Source organism: Gadus chalcogrammus, chromosome 9, assembly GCF_026213295.1.
Source record: "Gadus chalcogrammus isolate NIFS_2021 chromosome 9, NIFS_Gcha_1.0, whole genome shotgun sequence".
NCBI lineage: Eukaryota > Metazoa > Chordata > Actinopteri > Gadiformes > Gadidae > Gadus > Gadus chalcogrammus.
In genome coordinates this window covers 3112255-3135708 of record NC_079420.1, presented here as the reverse complement: position 1 = coordinate 3135708, position 23454 = coordinate 3112255, and the positions used below count along the sequence as shown (strand labels likewise).

Here is a 23454-nt window from a genome sequence, read left to right as displayed (position 1 = left end):
CCCATAACACCAATACGTATTTTCCTTTACGTTGTAGTACAATGTCAGGCCACTAGATGTCATTGTAAACCGGGTGTTGAATATTCTAAGGCTGAAAGAAAACGTCAACAACTGAGGATGTGCTCTGCATTTTTCTCTTAGTTAATTAGGGCCGTCCATTGTACTTTTAGAGGTCAGGTTCAGTGGTAACAATTTGAACCTTACCATTCTAAATATGTTTGCTTTCACGAAGATAACGGGCAATCCACCATCCCCTTATATACTTCTAATTAGTATTTGTAGATTTTTAATTAGGCTAAAAGTGTTGACTCTTAAAGTACAAAATGGCTACTTCCTTGTGATAGTCACTTTAGTTTTCCAAGTCAAAGAATACCAGATTCGAGCATTAGAATCTGATCTCTGGTAAACCACCAGACCCTCAAAGCAGATGTGACCTGCATTGCGACCGTGGGAACCTCTGCACATAAAATGTAATAATGCCCTGGGAGCCATGTTACATTGCTAGCTGATGTTTTCACTCCACGTTATCCAAAGCCTGTCCAAGACACCAGTAGACAGAAATGTCCATTGGCATTCAATCCTAACACTATGCAGAACGGCAACTAGTGTCCTCAATGACACTTTACGATTTGAATAGGCCTACATGTGTCTTTAGAGGTCAGACGGCACAAAAGCTATGGCTATCTAGCCATACTTCGCCTGAGCGGGAGCATTGCGTCTGCAAGATACATGCTGACAGATGTGGGCCACTGTCGGCTGGGGGAGGGGCGTCATAGGAGGAGAACAGAGGGAGGGAGAACTGCATGGCAGATGTTTCAGTGGTCAACTCAAAACGCCCCATCAGGGGAAGGTTAATATATAAAATATATTTTTTTCCACTCCCTTCCCCCTCCGTTCATATAGGCGCGCATTTATACATGTTATGTTATAGGCCTAGGTATTTTTATTATAGATGTTTATAGCTATGTTTATGTTTTATGAGGTTGAGACGTGATCTAGTATATCAAAGTAGAGAATAGGAATAATCGATAACCTATTAGAAAAGGCTACCCATTTGCGTTGACAGAAAATACCTGTGATGAAATAGGCTAATATCACTGTTGGCAACTATTAATAATAATACGCTACGTAACGTAGCGTATTCAATGTGTGCGTGTTTTTATTTTGCGGTGTATTATCTTTTTCATTTCATTTGATTTAACTCAAAATATGCTCCTAATTGAAGCACGTGACAAGCTGCCACATTTTACAGCTCGTACGCAATCCCAGGGTATGTGGTTGCCATGGATCCGTGGGTCACATGCGTGGATTTCCTGTAGCCAGAAGCAGCAGAAGAGATGCTTGGACCAAAAAGATCCACAGCCATTTTAATTTGCTAATTCGCTCATTTGGACGGTTTCATGCGATGTCTGATATATTGGATATTTTTGTTCTGTGTTTTTAAGGAGATCGGACCACATTCTGTCATTTTTGCAGCAAACCGGCATTTTGTCTCATCCATAGCTTGACAACAGGAATGAGTATAGAAATCCCTGAAGGACTGACGGAGCTGTTACAGGGCTTTACCGTGGAAGTGTTGAGGAATCAACCCAGGGATTTGCTTGAATTTGCCTTACAATATTTCACCCAACTGAAGGACAGCGAGACCAGAGGGGCCTCATTTGGCAATGACCAAAATTCGGCCACAAGACCTGGCAAAGCGGTCAATTTCATTGACGAAGCGATGCAGATCGATTCTGAAAACGGCGAAGAGGATGAGGATGACGAGGAATTCATAGGTAAGCTGAGGCATACATGCTTTGTGCTCAGATCCAAGCGCCTTGGTGTGGATGTCTTAGTGATTTGACGAAAAAATGATGAACGCTCGCATGTAAGGAATAGGCTTCCTCTCTGGTGCTGTGGCGTTCAGGGGCTTGACACCTTGCATCCTCCACAGCGAGGATACAGCCCCGGTAAATTAATGGATGCTGAATGAAGCCTAATATATGCCACACGACTGCCTTGATCTTGATCAGTCCCCTTGATGATTCAAAGAAGTGGCACTGACCCATCTCAAGCACAATTGTTTCAAGTGCCAGGCCCTCCCATTTGGAAAAAAATGACCGTGTCCATAACGTGTGACAAAAAAATAGAGCATGCGGAACAACGCTGTGTGTATTACGAAGATCGCGTCAAATTGGCCTATTTCTTAAAGCAGTCGTGTGGATGGACAAACGACGTAAATGGTCGCCGTATGTGACAAGACGGTTCACTTGGGTGCAGCACGACAGCGAGCCGCAGGCTTGACGTGGGATCCCAACGAGTGCCCTCCGGTGTGTCGGGCGTTGTTGACAGGTGCACTCCCGTGTCAGGGCTCTGTCACAGGCCTGTGCCCTTTGGAGCCTGCTCCCCCACAGTTGGGATAGCATTCACCATATTTCTATGTCATCAAAGGAAGGCGAATGGTTTGCCTCATGGCTAACTGATACATTCTCTGAGAAACATCGTTCTCAAAAGTCCTCATTGTTTTGTCCATTTATTGTAGATTGGATCCAGGGAAACACGATCAATCTAAGAACATTAAACCGTATGATGTTTGCATATGTTGATCAATTGAGCTTTATATTTGTTCTGGTTATTCCCACTAAAATTATTTAATAGTGTCTTGATGAAATAAAATAACATGTATAATGATTACAGTTTTTTATCCCATCCATTTTTGCAGCTCCGGTGATTAACAGATTCGTCAGGAGAGCTTCAGGTGAGTTTACATTCACTGTCCGCTCCGACTGGTAGAATTAGTAGTGCAATCTCGAGAGGAACATTCTGGAAGATATCAGTTATCATAGCCCCACGGAAATGTCCTTTGACATATTCACATGGACCACGTCTCCATCAGATCGTCCTCCATATATACAGCATGTAGACATTTTCCATCTGTTTCCTGTCGCTGTGTTTCTGTTTACGATAATGGCGATAAACTATCTTCAGTCATGTCTCTAAAAACTCTTTCTCCAGGCATAGGATTAGACGGATGTGAAAGAAGATAGGACCAATGTCCTGATGTGGTTTATACCCATTTCAGTTAGAGTTTGGCAACACTAATAATAACTGTAGTTCTGCCAAAATGATACGTGGAGAAGATGTAAGCTTGCTTCTTCTTGGAAAGTTATGTGTCATCGTACCTGCTCAATTTTCCAGGAACATGGAAGTCCAAGGAAAAAGATGATATAGGATTATAATATATTTACAAAGGCATTATTCATTCTGTATTAACTTCCAAATAAATATAATGTCAGTGAGGAGGAGAGGACAATAATAAGATTGTATATTAACAAATAAAAAAGATCTATGTTTAATCAGAGTTCATAGGATTGTTAGCCCAGTTTATAAATTGTGCACTAAAATGGGAGTGACAGCATGATTCAGCCTGTTTTAAACACTATGAACAGAATCAGGACGTTGTGCGGTTGCTCCATCCATCTCTGCACTCAGCGATGGCTAGCCATGGCTGCTCAGTCAGATCCAACGCGCTGGCACTGGCCTACCATGCTGCGGACGGCCCTGGCCCGTTCTACATCCAGGACTTGGTCAAACCACACGCCGCGTGCCCGTCCCCTACACTCTATGACCGCTAAACGGGTGGCTGCTCCCTCACTACGAGGGTACCCCAGCTGCCGCACCACAAAATCTAGATCTTTCCGGCTCCACAGTGGTAGAACGAGTCCCCCGCTGGTTCGGGGACACCTGAAACCCTACGCATCTTCCTTCGCGTCTGAAGGCTCATCTGTTCAGAATGCACCCTGGCCCTTGAAACATTCAACCAAAATCGTCATGGTTGATTGCGCTTATTGTATTTCCCTTTGGATAAAAAGTGTCAGCCTAATGTATTTTAATGTTTCAGAAGAAAATCGCAGGATGGACCACCTGTGTAAAGGGGTGTAGCCATCTCCATCGAAGCAGGCTACTTCCCCAGTAACCCTTGCAGCAGGATAGTGTAGTCTCCAAGCCTAAGGGTTCTTGGTTTTTAACACCCTTGACCGAGATGCCAACCCCTACCTGCTCCTTAATGACATCTAAGTCCCTTAGGATACAAGTTTCCGCTAAATTGTGGATGCCCATGTTATAATTATTCAGTCAGAGGAACAGAAATTAAATATTTGAATTCTGGATGTGCAGCTCAACATTTACATTTTTCCCTTCCTGTGCAGTGTGTGCTGAAGCATTCAACCCTGATGATGAAGAGGAAGAGAAGGAGCCAAGGGTAAACTCCCTTATGCTTCACTGGTCATGTGTACATGTTGGTTGTAGTAATGTTGTTTCGTGAAAAAAAATGAAAAACGTTAGGTATGCTGTTTATACACTGCGGGGCAAACAGCAGGGTTGTATTAAACATGTTTGGTTTGTTTTGTAGGTCACCCATCCAAAAACAGACGAACAGAGACGGAGACTACAGGAGGCGTGCAGGAACATTCTCCTGTTCAAGAACCTGGAGCCGGTCAGTGGATGACTGCACTACTAGCGGTTTTAATGGAAAATCCGACAATGTCGGATCCAGCTGTCCTATGTTATAGAGAGACCTTTTGAGGTGGCAGCACAGAGGCTGAGCCGGAAACCAACAACTGAAAGGAGTGTGGTTAAGCCTTGTTTCCTGATTTGTGACGGAGATGTTCTCCCCAGAAGGGGATTTAAAGTATTGTATTTCTACAGTGGCCAGTGATGAACATGGTGATTTTGAACCTTGAGAGACACACACTCCATGTTGACGCAACGCAATGACCACAAAGTCGCTTCAACGCAGTCGTGAACCTGTTTTGGTCCTGCGTCGGGTTTACGACGGATTTACGATAGCAAACCAATCACAGCCCTTGACGCAAGTTTACAATTTTTTGCGAGGCGCACGTCAGGCCCTTGCAGTGGGCACAAGGAGGGTCCGCAAGGACTCAATGGGTCCGTAAACCCCCTTGCGTTGCGTCAACGTGGAACCATAACTAAGCCTTTAGTAAATTAAGCACTTTGATCCACGCCTCTGGCAGCATGATTGGTCCGGACAAATATAGAGTGAAACAAATTGATAAGCCCAGTCACCCAGATTTAAACTTTAGATAGCAATCCAAAGACGGATTCATGAGACTAAACTGTCTCTTATATGACATGAAATGTTAGCAAGTATATAAGTATATATTTATTCATTTGATTAAACTAATGCTGCAAGGGAACTTTTCTTTGAAATAATTATTAAGTCTTACTATCATTATTAATTATTGTTAAAAATTGTTTCATCTTACCACAGGAAGAGATCTCGCAGGTGTTGGATGCCATGTTTGAAAAGTTTGCCGTCAACGGAGAGCACATCATAGATCAATTTGACGACGGTGACAACTTCTACGTCATTGAAAGGTAATTCCTTACATCATGAGCCTTTTTGGAGCCGGTTTTATCAAGGTTTGCACGTACCTTGCGGCTAGGAATTTAACAATCTTGCCACGAGACAATGCTTTTAACAAAACCCATTTGTCCCCAACAGTATTTTATTCTTCATTACATTATTAAACATTGATATTGATTTGTTCTGTGAGTGAGTACTTACTCTGACTGCTGGTGGTTAATAAAGTAATCACATTGTGATCGCTTTATATCTTGTGTATATGCTGCTGTCTATCAATTGTATATCTCGACTCCATTTAATTGCTACGGTGATTAAATGCTGCCTTTTGTGATGTTTGATATCGTGGCCATACATATCTGTCATCCATATAAATCGTGCAGCCCTGCTTCGGAAAACGTGTCACTTGAAACGCACCATGTTGAACGGACGATAAAACAAACCCCCAAAAAAAACACAACAGGAGACAGCAGTAAACGTCTCCTCCTTGCATTCCTTTCTATCTGTATCTAGTGGGACATTTGACATCTTCATGGGGGTCGAGGGCGTTGATAAGCTGGTGGGTTGCTATGACAACCAAGGAAGCTTTGGGGAGTTGGCCTTGATGTACAACACCCCCAGGGCGGCCACGATAGTCGCAACTTCGCCCGGAGCCCTTTGGTGCCTGGTGAGTACCATCCCGATCTATAACCCGCTGTCCTTATTTACCCGCTGTCCGGCCTCCCGATGTTTATGAATTTTAAGAACCCGAGTGCTACAGATGAGGATATTTGGGTTTAGGGGAGCAGACACTTTGTCCCATGACTCAGTGTCACCCACTGTTGGACACTGTGTGAATTTTAACAGACATTTATTATCTTTTATTTATTTATTATGTGAATTTTTCTTCAGTGCTCTTTTCTTCAAATGGTTCGATATATCTTGCGTACAAACCTTTTCAGGATCGTCTGACGTTCAGAAGGATCATCGTTAATAATAAAGCAAAAAAGAGAAGGCTCTACGAGGCATTCATCGAAACATTACCGCTGCTTACATCACTAGAGGTATGGGCCCATCTATTACTTTGGTTTTAAAGTACCTGCCAGAAACATGCTATAGTAAATCTCACTCTTATTGTGTCCTCATCCCCAGCTGTCAGAGAGAATGAAGGTGGTGGATGTGTTGTCCACCAAGGCCTACATCGACGGAGAGCAGATCATCGCACAGGTCCCTATTATGTAGTGATCTTTGTTGTGGATAAACTGCACATGGATTGGCCGTGACTGTGCCGTTCGGATAGTAAGTCATTAACGTGGTTCTGTTGATGTTACAGGGTGATCTAGCGGACTGCTTCTACATTGTTGAATCCGGCCAAGTCAGAATTACCATGAAGAGAAGTAGGGTATGTTGGCACACGTGCCTACGCTATGTTTTTTTTTTCTATTGTTGTCTTTTTCTAAAAAAGAATACCATACTGTGTTACTAAGTTCATCACTTTGGTTAAGTATTATTTGAAATACTAATCACCTACGGCCTAAACAACTAAAGAACAATTTTGGTCCAAAAAAATAGGGAAATTGAGAGGAATTCTGTTCATGTTGATGAGCCATTACAGAACATTTCAAAATCGTTCTATTTGTGGCACCTCAAGTGGGAGTGTCAACTCACTCATATGACGGCCTTTGTTAGAGATTCCATTAACACTTTTAATTTGCCCTCAGACGAAAAAGGAGGAAGGAGAAGAGGAACATGACATTGCCACGTGTTCGAGAGGCCAGTACTTCGGGGAGCTGGCACTTGTCACCAATAAGCCCAGAGCAGCCTCAGCCTATGCCGTTGGAAGCGTCAAATGCTTGGGTACAGTTTGATTTTTCTCGTCCGTGTTTGTATTTGTATGTACCTATCCAATTGTTGAGTTAGTATGTTATTGCACCACCTAAAAGCACATTGCCAAAGGTTATTTATTTAAAACAAGTCGAGAGAGTGAGAGAGACGGGAGATGCTGTTAAAATAAGTGGAATAGTGTTTATACTACGTCCGTAAATGTCTTATGTACTCCTTAAGCCTGCTCTTACGCGTCCTTTATTGGTGTGTTGTTCTTAAGCGATGGACGTGCAGGCCTTCGAGAGGCTGCTGGGCCCATGCATGGACATCATGAAGAGAAACATTGCAAACTACGAGGAGCAGCTGGCCACTCTGTTTGATTGCAGCGTTGACATTGAAGAACAAAATGCATAAGTCCACCCCCCCACCCCATCGCCCCCCTACCCCGGTCACCTGTGACCACTTTAAAGGCCCTGTGAGGAGTTTACCGATATCTGCCAACCCATTTTTGTGTTGATATTTTTAACAGTGCAAATTACACCTTCAGTGTTAAAAGTTAACGATTCTAAATGTTTTGCCACAGGGTTGGAGTCAACAGACGATTTACAGCAGAGCAGAAAATAAAAATAAATAAATGCATACTCTGATACATTGGCTCATCTTGCTTGCAGTTGTTACTTTGGTCTGCAAAACTAATGCAGGAAGTAGCTCCCGGCAGAACAAAGTGATGGAGACCGTTGAGATGCAGTCTTAATGCTATTTGTTGTTTGTTTTTTTCAGACCCTCGTAGGAGCTTTAAAGCTAATTCCTAAGGAGACATGTAAAGACCCCACTTGATCAACATTTGTGTTTTAGATTGCTAATTTACACATCAAGTTTTGCTTAAATATCCCATATAAGACAACGTGTGCTATAAAGGAGTTTGTAATGAATTGTTCAAAGCAAAGAATATTGCCAACGCTTTTTATTATTTTTGCTCTATGCTTGTATTAGATTACATTTAATACAAGTCTCACGTAGAATGGGTAGGATTTTAAGTGTGTGTTTTATTTGTAAAATGTTAGTTAAAATGCTTGTTTCATGATAGGACTTGTACATCGCAATGCACATTGCACTGACCGCCTCGATTTTGGAAGCGTAGGAACATTGGAATGTATTATATTGGTAGTAATGTTTCTTTGCTCATTGTTTAGAAATTAATTGTGAAATTATTATTTTTTTAATATGGGGATACTTTGTTGTGCTTAAAATTGCAACCTTGTTTCTCCTGTGAGATGTGTGGCAAAACAAAGTTGCCATTAGCCTAGGTTACAGTATATCCCCGTTGAAGTAGGATTTTAAAGTACAACAACTCTCTTGAGTCCTCTCAATATGCATTCTGGTGTACAAGCCCTCTAGGGCAATTCATATTATCTCCCAATGATCAATTTCACCTGTCCACAGTGTTATAACTCAGCATAAGTATTATACACTCGTCGTTATATTTATGACCATTATTTGTGAACTTCACATGCCAAAGGTAATATGTTACTGACTCAAACTGTTGATTAACAGTTGTGTTGTGTTTTGTAATTCTTGAACAGACTGACCCTAAAGGGAATATTGAAGCTTAGTTATATAGTTGGCATAAGAACAGAAATAAAAGGTTTGCTATCAACTGAAGTATATATGTCAGGGACATATTACATTTGACTTGAATATATTGTTTTTATATGCCAGTTTTCACATTCACTTTGAACCAAAAGAGAAGATACACATCTCGATGGTGCCAATGCTCAACCCTGTTTAACAATATCAATTGTCATAATTCATACCATTTTTTGGCTACCTTTTCCTAAACTGTAAATTGTCGTTAAGTGTATACTGGTAGCTATTTGCTTTTGCACAAAACAAACTTCAAAGATAGAGATTTTGTTTTACAGTAATACATTGTGAACTATGCCTTTATTTTAATATATGCTCCCACTAGTAAATGTCTCATCTTCTTTTATGGAACTATTATTTATTTAATGTTTTCTTTCTGTGTGTGCCAATGTAATATTTTAGTCACGTGTCAGTGAAAAAAAATGTGTTATTCCATCTAGCGACATTAAGATTATTTAATGCTGTCTACCTCTGCAAACAACTAATATTTTGAAATGCATATTTCAATGTTCCTCCTCAGCAGACAACTTCAGTGATAACTCTTGCCTTCATTATTTTTAAGGCAATTACAGTATTGCCTTTTTTGCTGTTTACTGTAGCGTAACCTGTTTTTGAAATATTATTCACACACGTTTAATGTAGGCCTATAAATAAAAAAAAATGCTTATCTTCCAAATGTGCACAGTGTTTGTTATTATGAGTACCATAGAAGACAAACTGAAACGTTGGCCAATATTATGTTCCACTTTTCATTCAAATAAACAACTGTTTTATATCCTGGCGTCCTTGTGTTTTTTTTCGTCCATCCATGCACTCGTTGATCGCTCGATTCAATCATTCATTTGTCCGTCCATTCATTCATCAAGTCATGCAGCCATTGATTCATGATTGCGAATAGAAAATGCAAACTGTAGGCTCTTGATATTTAACAGCTTAGCCAAGCTTAACATGGCAAGTAATGAGGCCTTGAGCATTTCATACAAAGTACAAAACGCAAGTATTGTTCTTGTTTTGCCAATCAGCTGTGACTGGATTGTAACAGACGTGTACTTTCACCCAGATCGACCAATGAGAATTTCATCAACAAACCAAGCCGCGCCCTCCGCAGCTTTATCGCTGCTCTACACCAATGGAAACGAGAGCTCATCGCTACTGACGGTTTCATCCGCCAATGGATTTCCTTATTTGGCAATGTTCATTACCCACCCACCGAAAGAAAGCAAGAGAGTTAGTTGATCGCGACAGTTTTGGTAAGTGTTAAGTTATCTACTTAATTTCAAAGTAACGCACGGATCAAAATCGTATAATCGATCATTATTATACGGAGCTTTACCGCACGATTTGAGAATGTATGTCTAGCAGAGTTGTCATGCACGTATTAAATGTCGAATGACAGATTGTGCTTGCCTGTTTTTTTTTTCATTGTGACGTGTGTTTTGGTTGTATCAATCGAACAGACAGCGATCGCCCTGCGCTACGAAACATTCCAACTTTAATAGGGTGATTGGTTGCGTTATGGGTTCTGGAATGTGCGTTTGGACGATTGCAACTCATTCATTTATTTGAACAGGCAACATAGGTTGCGTCATGCCTGAACTTGTTGACATTCTTTTGTTTACCATGTAGGCTTCAGTGCCTTTGCGTTCTCCTGCAGAACGACCTACTACCGTGTTGTAACACTTTGCTTTGCATCCATCTATTGTCTTACACGGTTGAATTGGCATGATTTTAGAATGTAATTTTAAGCAAAAATGAATGACCTTATGGATCAGATACTTATTTAAAACATCAAAGCAAAATGACCCTTTGAATTTGTTCAAGTATCCAATGGTTTATGAGTATGGATAACGTTTTAGGTTACCTTGTGCATTTAATCCATGTAGCCCTTTATAACCTAGTTATTGTTTTGATAGCTCGGTGGGCTACGTTCCCGGAATGTCTACATTTTTATACAGAGCAAAAACGATTGGTTGTCAACTACTTTTAGACTCCGGGATTTTTTTACTTGGTATTGAATGTGTTTAACACAATCAATCTGTTGTTTTTGTTACGCAGTAGTGAATGAATGAGCGATAGTGCGCATGCGCGAACGAAGTCTTTTAGTTTATAAACAAGCCCTGTACGCAATTGGCCACGTGACTGTTCTTGCACAGGGTTTCTCTGTTTCTTTCAAAGACAAAAGGTTATCTCGACCCTCCGCATCAGTCATACACATTTTCCGAAATATGACATTTGTTTCTGATGGATGTCATTTGATATTTGAAGAACAAATAACGCCGTCGTCTTTAACGAACGCGTGCGAACAAAATCAAAACAGAACAGAAACAACCCCAAAGAAGTTATGGTATTTTGTAGGCCTACTTGTAGGCCTCAACAATGTTATAGGATTTATATAGACTATAGTAAAATATTTCATTGGATATTGTTGGATATCATTTTATGTCTTTGATTATCATCATTTATGTGATTTTGTATACTTGTGTATCATCAACAAATTAAAGATCAGTTACATTGCCATGTGACCTGGAATTGACCTGAGCATGATGTAGTCGTCCTACTTTATCAGTTCAATCCTTCCGATGTTTTGTTTCCCCTACAGCCAGGCCAGCTTGGGAAGCGTAATGTAACGCAGAAACGACAGCACATCTGACCTAGAACACGTGTGGAAACAAAAGAAAAGAGAAAAGCAGAGCAACAATGGACGAGTCCTTTGACCCACTAAAGTGCACTGAGGAGCTACCCTCCTCTCCAGGGTGCAACATGGATTTCGGTAATTTTTCCCATTTGCCCTCACCATGTACCAGATATAATAATAATAATAACGATACATTTAATTTAAAGGTGCCTTTCTCAGCAATCAAGGACACCGTACAAAGATACACAAAAGTCCTTAAAAAGAAACAACAATAAGATAAAGAAATCATAAAAACAATAGTGAGAGACAAAGCAATCGTCCTCAGATGGAAGAGTCCGTTTTAGAACAGATGTGTTTTGAGTTTCAGACCAGATAATATTTGAGCATGTTAAACAGAAGGAGGCTATGTCTGTGTGTGCAGACGACATGCCAGAGCTCCAGGAGGTGGACGAGGACAGGAGGTCCTCTGAGATGTTCCGGGTGGGGGCGGGGGTCTCCCACCAGGAGTTGGGCACCTCCCCCAGCAACAACTGGCTGGCGGAGCTCGCCAATATAGCCACCAGCCCCCAGAGCCCCCTCCTCAAAGACGCCCCCCACAAGAGGTGAGTTTGCCCGTCCCGCTAGGAGTTAGCCCCTGGTTAAAGCGGCAGTAGGGATTTGTGCATCGTGATGTCGCAGCGTCAGATCAGACAAGTAGCTCAGGAGGTAGAGCGGGTCGGCTGGTAACCACAAGGTTGCTGGTTCAATCCCCGGCTCCTCCTAGCTGAGTGTTCGAGGTGTCCTTGAGCAAGGCACCTAACCCTGACTGTTAGCTCCCGACGAGCTGGCTGTCGCCTTCGCATGGCTGACTCTGCCGTCGGTGCGTGAATGGTGAATGTGAGGCAATATTGTAAAGCGCTTTGGGTGGCCAGTGGTTAGAAAATGCGCTGTATAAATGTAGTCCATTTACATTTACATTTACATAATGGCCGCCTCTATTTCGGAAGCGTAGGAGTGTTGGTTATTATGTTGTCATCTTTTTTTGGTCATTGTTTAGTAATTAATCGGGATTGATTCGTCATTATGGGGTGAAATTGTTGTGTTTCGAAAACGACCAGAGCGTTTCTCATGCAAGACTTGGCAGAACAACGTTTTTTGTAGCATTGGTTGCGGTAGATTTATGTTGATTTAAAGATTTTAAATGACTACAGCTTTCTCAAGTCATCACAAAATGGCGGCAGAAAAATCCCATGATGCTTTCTATTGTACAATACCTATATGTAAGATTTGCTATCCGTAGCTATCTTATTTGAATTCACTCCCCTCCCACATCAAAGTCTCTCCGACCCTCTCTTCTTTCAAATCTGCCCTCAAAACATACCTTTTCACACTAGCCTTCCCCACCTAACTCCCACCTTATTCTTCATGTTTAACCTCTGTTTTTCTTTTATTCCTAGTCTGTCTTACATAGTTTTGATAGGCCAATATGTAAAGCGTCTTAGAGTACCATATTAAGCGCTATATAAATTTCATTTATTATTATTATTATTATTATTATTATTATCTCTAGTCTAAATGTTTTAAACACTCTACTGCCCAACCCCCCCCTCTCCCCCGGCCTCTCCCTACTCATTCCAAACCTCACCCTTAAAAAACAGCAGTTTGTTGACCTTGCAATGATATTTCTGTACTCTGCTACAGAGTCGGAGCAATGAACCTAGATCCCCGTGGCTGTGAATTTGCATTTAGTCGACAGGACAGAAATAGTTTTAAAACAAATTCAGACAAACAAAGGCAGGCTATTATACCTTTTTTAGGCTTAGGGCTATCTGAGCATCATCATTCATTTTTTTTTAACCCAGTAAGATATGAATCACCTGTTTGTCTCGGGGACATGACGAAAACACTTGGGGTGGGGACGGGTGGCGTGTGATGATGTTCTTGGCGCAATACATACGTATACCGCTCTGCCTATCAGAAGAACGTTATCCACGGTCGCACGAATCCCTATAAACGTTACCTATTTTGTGAATCCATCTTTTGTGTTTTTTATTCAATCCACATTGTTTCAGATCGTCCCCGGTCCACATCTTCGGCAGCAGCAACAGTTTACATTCCTACGCCCGCCCGCCGCTGGCCAGCAGCGCCCCCACCCCGTCGAGGATGCACCTGCGAGACCGCCGACGCGTCAGGGTAATGAGACACACCCCCTGTCCCTCTATAGTCTGTAGACGCGTCAGGGTAATGAGACACACCCCCTGTCCTTCTATAGTCTGTAGACGCGTCAGGGTAATGAGACACACCCCCTGTCCTTCTATAGTCTGTAGACGCGTCAGGGTAATGAGACACACCCCCTGTCCTTCTATAGTCTGTAGACGCGTCAGGGTAATGAGACACACCCCCTGTCCTTCTATAGTCTGTAGACGCGTCAGGGTAATGAGACACACACCCCCCGTCCCTCTATAGTCTGTAGACGCGTCAGGGTAATGAGACACACACCCCCCGTCCCTCTATAGTCTGTAGACGCGTCAGGGTAATGAGACACACACCCCCCGTCCCTCTACAGTCTGTAGACGCGTCAGGGTAATGAGACACACACCCCCTGTCCCTCTATAGTCTGTAGACGCGTCAGGGTAACGAGACACACTGCCATCCGTCCCTCTGTTGGTTACTCTGTAGTCGGGTCAGCAGTTCCTCAGGAGGTAGAGTGGGTCGAATGACAACCGGGAGGTTGCTGGTTTTATCCCTGACACCTTTTGTTTCGGAGGCGTCAGGACGGCTCATGACGAAAGGTTGACTCTGCCGTTGGTATGTGTGTATGAATGGGTGAATGTAATGCGGTAATTGCGCTTTGAGTGGCCCCCGGTTAGAAAAGCGCTGACTAAATGGAATCCATTTACAATTTAGGTAGCAGATGATTTTATCCAAATTAACTTCTCATTTATAATTTTAGGATGTCAATGAAATGATGTCAGTAAGCCCCCTCACCATGTATTTATATATATTCATATCCATGTACATTAAATTGACATTGCATACCGTACACTGCATCCCATCCACAACCCATACCGGCTGCTTCATACTGAGTGTCTCAAGTCGTGTGTCTCAGTTGACTTGTCACGTTGGATACAAATATCAAGGTAAAGAATGACACAGAGTTCATGTCCCTGATCCGGAACAGGCCAGCAGTGAGTCCGAGTCCGGGGTCTTCTCCATGTCTTCATCGTTCTCAGACGACGAAGACATGGCCTGGTCCCGCTCCTGGCCCTCCACAGCCTGGCATTGCTTCCTGAAAGGTAAACTGTTCAGAGTATGGGAGCACACAAGGGGAACACACGAGGGGAACACACACACACACACATTGCACTCTAACGTCACCGCAGTAGTATTTGATGTTGATGATTCAAGACTAACTCTAACCCTCTTTATCATAGGGTTACTGTAAAACCCTACGATAAAACTGTAAAAGCTTTAGTAGGTATATAGCTAATAAAAAACAGCAAAAGTACAAATTAAGAAAATAAGAGCGAGAGAAGTTTAAAGTGGAAGTGTGCCGGTGTAATCATACTTGCATTAAATATAATCCGGTGATGGACATTGAATCAACATTGTGCTACAACGCGCATATACAGATGATGTCAACGCATGCAATCCAAGTTTATAAAGATGAACAAAAAAAATTGATGGATGGATCTCAATCCCGAACGTGCTTCACAACAGTCCCACCAACTCCCTGCTGCTTCTGTACAGCGCGACGCAGTGATTCCGCTGTGCGTCTTCCGCTGTGTGTTGACGTCTCCTCGGTTCGTCTCCGCAGGCACCCGTCTGCGCTTCCACCGCGGCTCCAACGTGGAGTGGCAGGACGCCGACGACCTCCGAGACTCTGACGACGACTCCGACGACGACTCCATGATGGTGTGCACCTCCCTCAAGGTGCGCACGCACGAGCACACACACGCACGACACAGACACAGACACACACACACACACACACGCGCGTGCGCGCGCCACACACAGACACAGACAAGGGGGCATGCACGACACTCACTCACTCACTCACTCACTCACTACTGTGCTATTCCATGCAATGATTGTGTCTATTTTATAACAACAACGTGCAGTGGTTGACTGTGAACCTATGAGATGCTGAACGTGATGGTCCTCGTGTTGTCCAGAGCTACGGGTCGGAGGGGCTCCGGTTGGTGGACCACGAGGAGGCCGTGTCTGTGGCCCAGGTGGTGCTCAAACTGACCTTTGACCCCGGCTCAACCACCAATGGCCTTTTAACAGCGGAATGTCGACTGGACCACCCGTTTTTCGTCAAAAATAAAGGTAGAAAAATGCACGAATAAGATGGTATTCATTTGTTTGCTTTTATTGAGATTCGTTCGAAACCTATAGGAAACACAGAGTATGCATAGCAAGTGCATTATTACAGATCTATATTATATAATATGCATATGTATTTTTGGCCCGCATCCAATCTCTTTACCACCACCGTTCAGTGTACGGGATGCGATCATTATATTTTTTGTTTACCAAATATCTGCAGGGGGGTCGCCTGCAGCCTGCCATCGCTAATGCTCTGTCTGTCTGTCTGTCTGTCTGTCTGTCTGTCTGTCTGTCTGTCTGTCTGTCTGTCTGTCTGTCTGTCTGTCTGTCTGTCTGTCTGTCTGTCTGTCTGTCTGTCTGTCTGTCTCTGTGTCCGTCTCTCTCTCTCTGTGTGTCCGTCTCTCTCTCTCTCTGTCCGTCTCCCTCTCTCTGTCTCTGTCTCTCTCTGTGTCTGTCTCTCTCTGTCTCTGTCTCTCTCTGTGTCTGTCTCTCTCTCTCTGTCTCTGTCTCTGTCTCTCTCTGTGTCCGTCTCTGTCTCTCTCTGTGTCTGTCTCTCTCTCTCTGTCTCTGTCTCTGTCTCTGTCTCTCTCTGTGTCTGTCTCTCTCTCTCTGTATCTGTCTGTCTCTCTCTCTCTCTCTCTCTCTCTCTCTCTCTCTCTCTCTCTCTCTCTCAGGGTGGGCTTCCTTCTACCCCAGCCTCACTGTGGTGCATCATGGGATCCCCTGCTATGAGATGCAGGTGGGTGACCTGTGTCTTCCCCCCAACCACGCGGATGCCATTAACTGCGACGACTCGGTGGTCTTCGACACTTTCAGGAGGTATGCTACCCTCCTTACAAACGAGATCTAGCAGCCTGGCTATTGCCAGACCAAGCTCAACCGTAGATTGCACGCTGGTCTGGGGAGGCTGCTGTCATTCTCTCTAGCACAAGAGGCGGGATCAACGGGCCTAGTTCAAACGACGCTATACGCAACTGGCTGCTTGCCGTCGCTTCCCTGTGTCGTCATTGTGTTAAACCAGCCAATAGCGCGCCGGGGGGAAAAGCCAGCTTGTTGATTGGCTCCCGCAAAAGCGTATCGGAAGCAGAAAGAAATGTCTTGCTCTTCTCCAGACCCTTCCGCAGGGCGAATTCAAAACGTCGGCAGAATGGGCTGGGGGTACCCAGTCTAGTGATCTAGCGCACTCGTAAAGAAACGTAACAAGGTTAAACAGGTCATGATTTCAGCGTGCAGACGGTACAGTACATGTGGTTTGTTCTATATGAGTCACGCCGTTGGCCTGTAGAGTAAAAGCAGACCTGACTATATTTAGACGCTAGCTAAACAAGAGACAACAGGAGATGCCTAAATAAACAGGGAAGTGACAGTGATCAAGCAGAACTTCAAAATGACTCCGGAAGTTATAAAGTGAAGATCATGACCCTGTTCGCTTGTTATTCGGCAGATTCAATATGTGTATGTATCTTTCGACTACATAATGATGTGCCTATGTTATTCTCATTGGAGTGAATGACTGTCTACAGCACTTAATAAACATTGCCTACACATGAGCCTATTCCCACTTACTGTATTGGAATAGCATTTAATTTCCACTCCCAGTGGACTCCCAGTGGGAAGGGAATGGTCTTTAACCCCAGATGTCGGCAGCCTTCTACAGCGTGCCTGTATACCCCTAGCTGCTCCTCAATAACCATGACCACATCTCTCCTCTCACAGTTATGACTTCACCCCGCTGGACTCCTCAGCCGTGTACGTGTTGAGCAACATGGCTCGCCAGCGCAGGACCTCCCAGTCCAGCGGGGGCGCTGTGAGCCCAGACTGTGATAAGTTTGAGCGCGCCGGCTCCCCGCAGTCCTCCAACAGCAAATCAGGCAGGGGCCAGACTTCAGGGACGGCCGTGGTTGCCGTGCCCACAAAATGCAAGCGGCCGATGAATGCATTCATGCTCTTCGCTAAGAAGTACAGAGTCGAGTACACCCAGATGTATCCCGGCAAGGATAACAGGTGTGTGTTCTTCCCGCGTCGCCATGGTAACGGTGAATCCGTTGGGACACAGGGACGTGGCAGAAAGGTAGACAAAGGGTGCTGTGATTAAGATTCAAGAGTTCTAAAGAGAGAGCGGAAGAGAACGTTCTGAAACTAAACCAACCCAAAGAAACTTCCCCTCCATCTCTGCTAATAGACGACACTGTGGCACTGTGCAACACATAGCATTTTGTACTTTTACAGAACAGCATAATAATAATGTTGTTATTCGATTCCTGGTATTCTCTGATTTTTACACCATTTTAGCCTTATTTCGATTCAGATAAATAATGGCTATTTATAGCCATTATCAAGACCTGTTAGAAATCAGACTCAGAAAATGCTTCACTGCCAGGTAATCCTCCACATCGGGGAAATTTGTACCATGAACCCAAACGAGATGCAAAATGCACCCGTTCAGGTTATCAAGGTAGAAAGAAGCCCTTGGTTGCAGTGAGGGGATTACCGGTAATAACGGCGCTCTCCTCCGATGTCACGCAGAGCCATCAGCGTAATCCTGGGGGACAAGTGGAAGAAGATGAAGAGCGAGGAGAGGAGGATGTACACCCTGGAGGCCAAGGTCCTGGCCGAGGAGCAGAAGCGCCTCAACCCGGACTGCTGGAAGCGCAAGAGGACCAACTCGGTGCGTGAACCCCTGCTTCTAGATTGGCCCCTGATGGGGCCTCTGCATGGCGCTCTTCCACCGGCGTGTACGCTTCGGACCCAGCACGCCTCAGCCAATCAGGGAGGGCGTGGTATAGCCCAGCTCAGTTACGGCTGGCGTTTCCACCGCTGACAGTACCCTTTATGGTAGGGCGGGGTTTAAGCCGGATGGCGATAGCCGCGGCAGCTACACCTCATAGCAGCCTGACACAGTGTAAACTGCTGGAGAAAAATAATAATTGCGACAAAATAAATGTCCAACAAGGACGTCAAACTTTTGCGCGACATTTTCTTCAATTAATCGAAGCTTTCGCCGTTGTACACAGAACCTTGCGGGTACTGCGTTTGTTTTTTACTGTCCTCCCGTCGCACGGAACTGACGATTCTGTCGACCGATCGAGTACACCGACGGAGGAGAACTGCAGACGAGCGCGGCTCAATGAGGCTCAGTCCGGATAACGCCCACTTTTGGCGGTGGAAACGCGATCCGTGCCGCACCTTTGCAGATTGAACCGACCCGCACCCTCCGGTGGAAATGCGCCATTTAGGATAGGAGTCCAGGGCAGAGGAACGTGTGTTTGTTGACTGGGCCTCGTCTGCCGTTCTTTTATTTGCGTTCTATATATTCTGGTTTCACTTGGATGCTACCGTTTTTAATCATGCCACCAGACACCATCTTATCATCTGTTTATTGTCGCCTTGCGACAATAAATAACTTTTCCATTCAATTAAAATGTGTTTGTATACCACTTAATCCCAGTTGGTCGCAAAGGATTTAGGAAGGGCACAAGAAAATATATATTTAATTTTATTGTGAAGCAAGACAGACATTGCCAGCTCCGTGTATCTTCGATCTAATTACACTCAAAGGTAATTTATGAACTGGTATTTTCTTCCTTTGCTTCTCTTCTCCGCCAGGGCTCCCAGCAGACCTAGTTGAGCCCCACGACCTGCTCAGGTGTTGCTGGTGTGATACGGAGGAGAAGCCCTTTAGATACACACCGCTTAAAGCCTGAACACAGCTCTGCGCCCGCATCGATGAGTTACAACTGTGATGCAGAACTTATACACGCATTTTATTACCTTTACAAAGAATACATTATAGAGACAACCTTTAAGGGAAAGAAATCGGCAACATTGATTACAGAATATATCCCCAAACTGTAAAATGTAATCTCATCACTAACAGTGCTACTATTTTCCTATAACTTTTTATGTCAGATATGCCTTTTGTTTTACGTCCTTTTTTAAAATAATGGATCTGCTTCTATATATTTCCAGATATTTCATACTACTCAGAGATAAACATGTGGATATGTGGTGCTACGCTCAGTGTAGGCTGAGCAATCTTTTAAACAGCGAGTGTCCATAATTGTAAAATAATAGTATAATACTATATTTTGCAACACTTTCTTCTTCCTCTAGCCTCTGCCTCATTTTGAGGAACAATCCACAGATTGGTCAACTTTTTCATGGATAAATGTTGTAATGCAGTGAATAATAAGCAATTAAACGTCGGTCAGTTGTGTGTGATTGTGTGTGTGTGGATGTGCCTGCCTTGACTTGCGATCCCCTTCCTTCCCACTGGGCTAAACCATGAATGGGCCTTGATGGGGGGGGGGGGTGCACGGGAGAGGAGGTAGAACACACACACACACACACACACACAAATATACACACATACTTACTTACTTACTTATACACACTTACTTGCTTACAAACACACACCCACACATGTGTATATATACACACACACACACATACTTACTTACATACACACTTACCTGCTTACAGACAGACACACACACACACACACACACACAAAAGTAAACGCGTACATCATCAGTAAATCAGGGCCGGGCCTCACTGTAAGTGTTTAATCTTTATTGCACTTTATATAAATATGTAATCTAACATTTACAGCCATGGTATGCTCGAGGAAACCATTTGTATGATATGGTATATGATATGTATCTCGATTCGATATTTGACATGCTCGTGGTGAAGCAGCCGTGCTCTGCTTGCGGGTTTGCTTGAGTTTATACTGCTTTGTTGATAATGTACAGGTTTCACATACACCCATCCACCTCTTGCACAGAATACCCCTTGTATTATAATATAAATACATTTTTAAAATTGGCATTCGACTTCAGGTCAGCCTGCATTGTGTTATTATTCTATTAGACTATTTGCTCACTGTCTTTGTAGTAGGCCTACTATTCCAGTAAGTGGGAGATAAGAAGGATAGCAGAGAAACAGCAGCGCTCACATTGACATATTAGCCACGCGGAAGCCTAGTTCAACATCAGTAACGTTTTCCTGCTTTAATAAATATGTTTTATTCAGGCGTAGGCATGTCTTCTATTTACTAAGATGTGTTGCGGCTTCATCAGTGGTCTTTATTTGTGATTATTTATTACGCGATCGACAGAGGGCGCCAAAGCTCCACTGTAATTTACACTCCATGGAGACTCCATGGAGCAGGTTATATACAACGTTCAGCACCAATATGCCATTCATTTCGGATGCGCAGAGCGTCTGACTGCATCCACATCAACGGCGCCCATGCTTGTCACTGTCAGGTGGGGAGGGGAACCTCAAACTATTTTACTCGTATGCCAGTGACAATATGAAGGATGCCCTATCCGAATATAACATACAAGTTAAACATCTGGTTGAGCTTATAGTGAAGAAGCATTCATGGGCCTACAAGAAAGACCTTTCTACGAATGCATCATCGTGTTGCAATTCATATTCATTGTTCAGAAGTTTTGACCAAAATCTTCCAGACTATAGCGATTACGTTTATGTTTTCATTAATCAACCATGGCACACCTTACATAGCCTATACTTTATCATTGTATGGTTTTCTAGGACAACTTTAAAGAGCCTCCAAGGCCTCATTTGCAATGCACCCATCTGTTCCAACGCTTTGAAATGGATACAAAATGATACAGTTAAATAAAATAAAAAGTGATTAACACCATTCACAGGATTTGAAGAATATAAATCAAATTTGACCATCTGGAACGAGACTATTATAATTAGGAGTCAGAGTGTTAATCTCGAAAGATTTCAGTTTCGTTATCTTGGCGATACTTCTGGCGATGAGCCATAATCGCAGGTGTGCTTTTGGACCACACTTCACAGATCCACACCGTGTGTGTGACGTCATGCGCCGCTTGGGATTTTTCCTGGGAATGTCGCCACCGACACCGCGTAGGTAACATCCATAACACTGCTAATGCATATGGGAGGGCTTTCATAAATGGGCCCTATAGGCCACCACAGTCACTGTTGTGTAGCTTCGTTCTGCGATTGATAATAATAACCAGACATTAATTTACGTGAACATCTTGGGAGATTATTCATTTAAATACGCAAATGAATATATTACAGATTGGTCTCTGGCACTGTGACATCAACTTGTCAGCGAATAGCCGCGGGAGAGAGAGGGCTGACACCCACGGCTTGCTGAGAATGAGCAAACACAATGAAACCAAAGGATGCAAGCTGCATACTGTGAGCCTACTATGCATACAGGCCTACAATGCACATAATATCGTACGTTGAAACGCACACCGTGATTGATGTACACATGGATGGATGGAGAGAAATAGGCGGATGCTTCACGGATGAAGACACAGGCTGACGGCCGCGTGGTTGAGCTACTGTCAACAGGGCATGGCCAAAGCAACAACTCGGGTGAGAAACTATCGCTGGAGAGGGGGCTTGAATTATGCATGAGGTTCCTTTGACGGGAACAATCCCAAGCACAAATGAATTTGAAAATTAACAATTTGGTGTGGGGCAAACAGAGTGAGAGACAGTGCTCACCACTGCCTGCTTCCTCTCAAATCATAAGCTGCACCTCAATCAAGGCTCTCTAATTAGGGGCAATTAGGCAGAGTCATTCAGCGAGCGATACCAGCCCTGAAGCCTTGATTACATGTCTTTTGTAAGACGGTGATAATCAAAGGCTGTGCGTTAGTCTGTGAGCTGTGCTGACGTATATTTTCAGGAAGCTGCTTTATTTTTATTTATTTTTACCAGATAAGCCATATGGCCACATCATCTGAATCTACACGAGGTCAACATGAGGTCCTACTTGGAAGCTCGTTATCCCGTTTCATCTCTTGAAGGAATGACATTTAGTGAATCCCGCCGACGGTTTCAAATGGCACCTGTTTAATTATTTGGAATAATTACTCGGAATACAAAGCTCAAAATGTGGCAGGAAATTGATGCATGATGAATGCCTTCGGTGCGATGCGGTGAATGCAGGCGATTCCCACCTTCCCCTCGTGTCACGTTTGCGCAGTGAGTGGATTCTTCTGACATTCCCTCTTGATTAAAAGAAGATGAGCTACATCAGTCCTGCTCCACCAGAGACTGGTTAACCCTATAACCCTATTTCATTCTGTCGTCATCCCTCTACCTCCAAGAGGCAGCCTCACTCCGGCGACTGGATACATCGGATGGAGGTGAGCGGTAAGAACATGTTAAACGTATCGAGGGTCGAATTTAAAGGTAAGGTTAATTAGTATGGGTAAAAGGGTTTGGTTGATTATGGTTTAAGGGATAGGATAGGGTTTAGTTAAAGGGTTTGGTTATAAGGTGTGTTTTTAGGGTTAGATGAGGGTTTGGTTTTAGGGTTGGTTTTGGACCTTTGGGTTAGGTTTGGTTGAAGGGTCTGGTTAGACTTGAGTTTTATGGTTAGGTTATTTAGGTTTGCATTAGGGTTTGATTTTAGGGTTAGGGTTTGGTTTTATGGTTAGGTTTTAGGGATCCGTTTTTGACACATGGCACAAAGCCTTGGATGTGAATGGAATCCGATGCGTATTTTATGTTGAAACTTTTCATGACCATTTTCTGATGACGGAAAATACATCAGCCTGAATGTCTTTTAAAAAAACGGTGAGAGCAACAAACCAAAAAACATCAGAAAACCCATTCCCTAACCTTAAACCCCTGTCAGCAAGGCCTGATTATATTACTTCATGAAACA

The 23454-nt window shown here is 43.5% G+C and overlaps 2 protein-coding genes across 4 annotated transcripts; both read left to right on the top strand.

The window, feature by feature from the left end:
* Positions 1-1250: 1250 nt before the first annotated feature.
* Positions 1251-7602, top strand: LOC130389456 (cAMP-dependent protein kinase type II-beta regulatory subunit). The gene is made up of 11 exons (XM_056599261.1): positions 1251-1778; positions 2705-2740; positions 4191-4243; positions 4394-4477; positions 5273-5379; positions 5879-6032; positions 6307-6408; positions 6497-6571; positions 6678-6746; positions 7066-7201; positions 7449-7602. Exons 1-11 carry the CDS (start codon positions 1517-1519, stop codon positions 7580-7582), a joined length of 1212 nt encoding a protein of 403 aa, XP_056455236.1. The 5' UTR covers positions 1251-1516; the 3' UTR covers positions 7583-7602.
* A 2385-nt stretch (positions 7603-9987) lies between these two features.
* On the top strand, positions 9988-22752 carry hbp1 (HMG-box transcription factor 1). 3 transcript variants are annotated; one of them, XM_056599256.1, is made up of 11 exons: positions 9988-10062; positions 11412-11582; positions 11869-12049; positions 13499-13619; positions 14608-14722; positions 15244-15359; positions 15602-15758; positions 16433-16577; positions 17475-17762; positions 18285-18426; positions 19377-22752. In XM_056599256.1, the coding sequence occupies exons 2-11, from the start codon at positions 11510-11512 to the stop codon at positions 19380-19382; spliced, it is 1344 nt and encodes a 447-aa protein (XP_056455231.1). In that variant the 5' UTR covers positions 9988-10062; positions 11412-11509; the 3' UTR covers positions 19383-22752. The 3 variants fall into 3 exon arrangements, with proteins under 3 accessions (XP_056455231.1, XP_056455230.1, XP_056455229.1); XM_056599255.1 differs by having other exon boundaries at positions 19365-22751; XM_056599254.1 differs by lacking the exon at positions 9988-10062 and adding an exon at positions 10069-10994 and having other exon boundaries at positions 19365-22751.
* The last annotated feature ends 702 nt before the right edge of the window (positions 22753-23454 follow it).

Coding starts and splice junctions, on each gene's coding strand:
- LOC130389456 (XM_056599261.1), top strand. CDS start 1,517: ATGAGTATAGAAATCCCTGAAGGACTGACGGAGCTGTTACAGGGCTTT. Junction 6,572..6,677: donor GAGAGCAGATCATCGCACAG/GTCCCTATTATG, acceptor TTGATGTTACAG/GGTGATCTAGCGGACTGCTT. Junction 6,747..7,065: donor TTACCATGAAGAGAAGTAGG/GTATGTTGGCAC, acceptor ATTTGCCCTCAG/ACGAAAAAGGAGGAAGGAGA.
- hbp1 (XM_056599255.1), top strand. CDS start 11,510: ATGGACGAGTCCTTTGACCCACTAAAGTGCACTGAGGAGCTACCCTCC. Junction 12,050..13,498: donor AAAGACGCCCCCCACAAGAG/GTGAGTTTGCCC, acceptor ACATTGTTTCAG/ATCGTCCCCGGTCCACATCT. Junction 14,723..15,243: donor CTGGCATTGCTTCCTGAAAG/GTAAACTGTTCA, acceptor TCGTCTCCGCAG/GCACCCGTCTGCGCTTCCAC.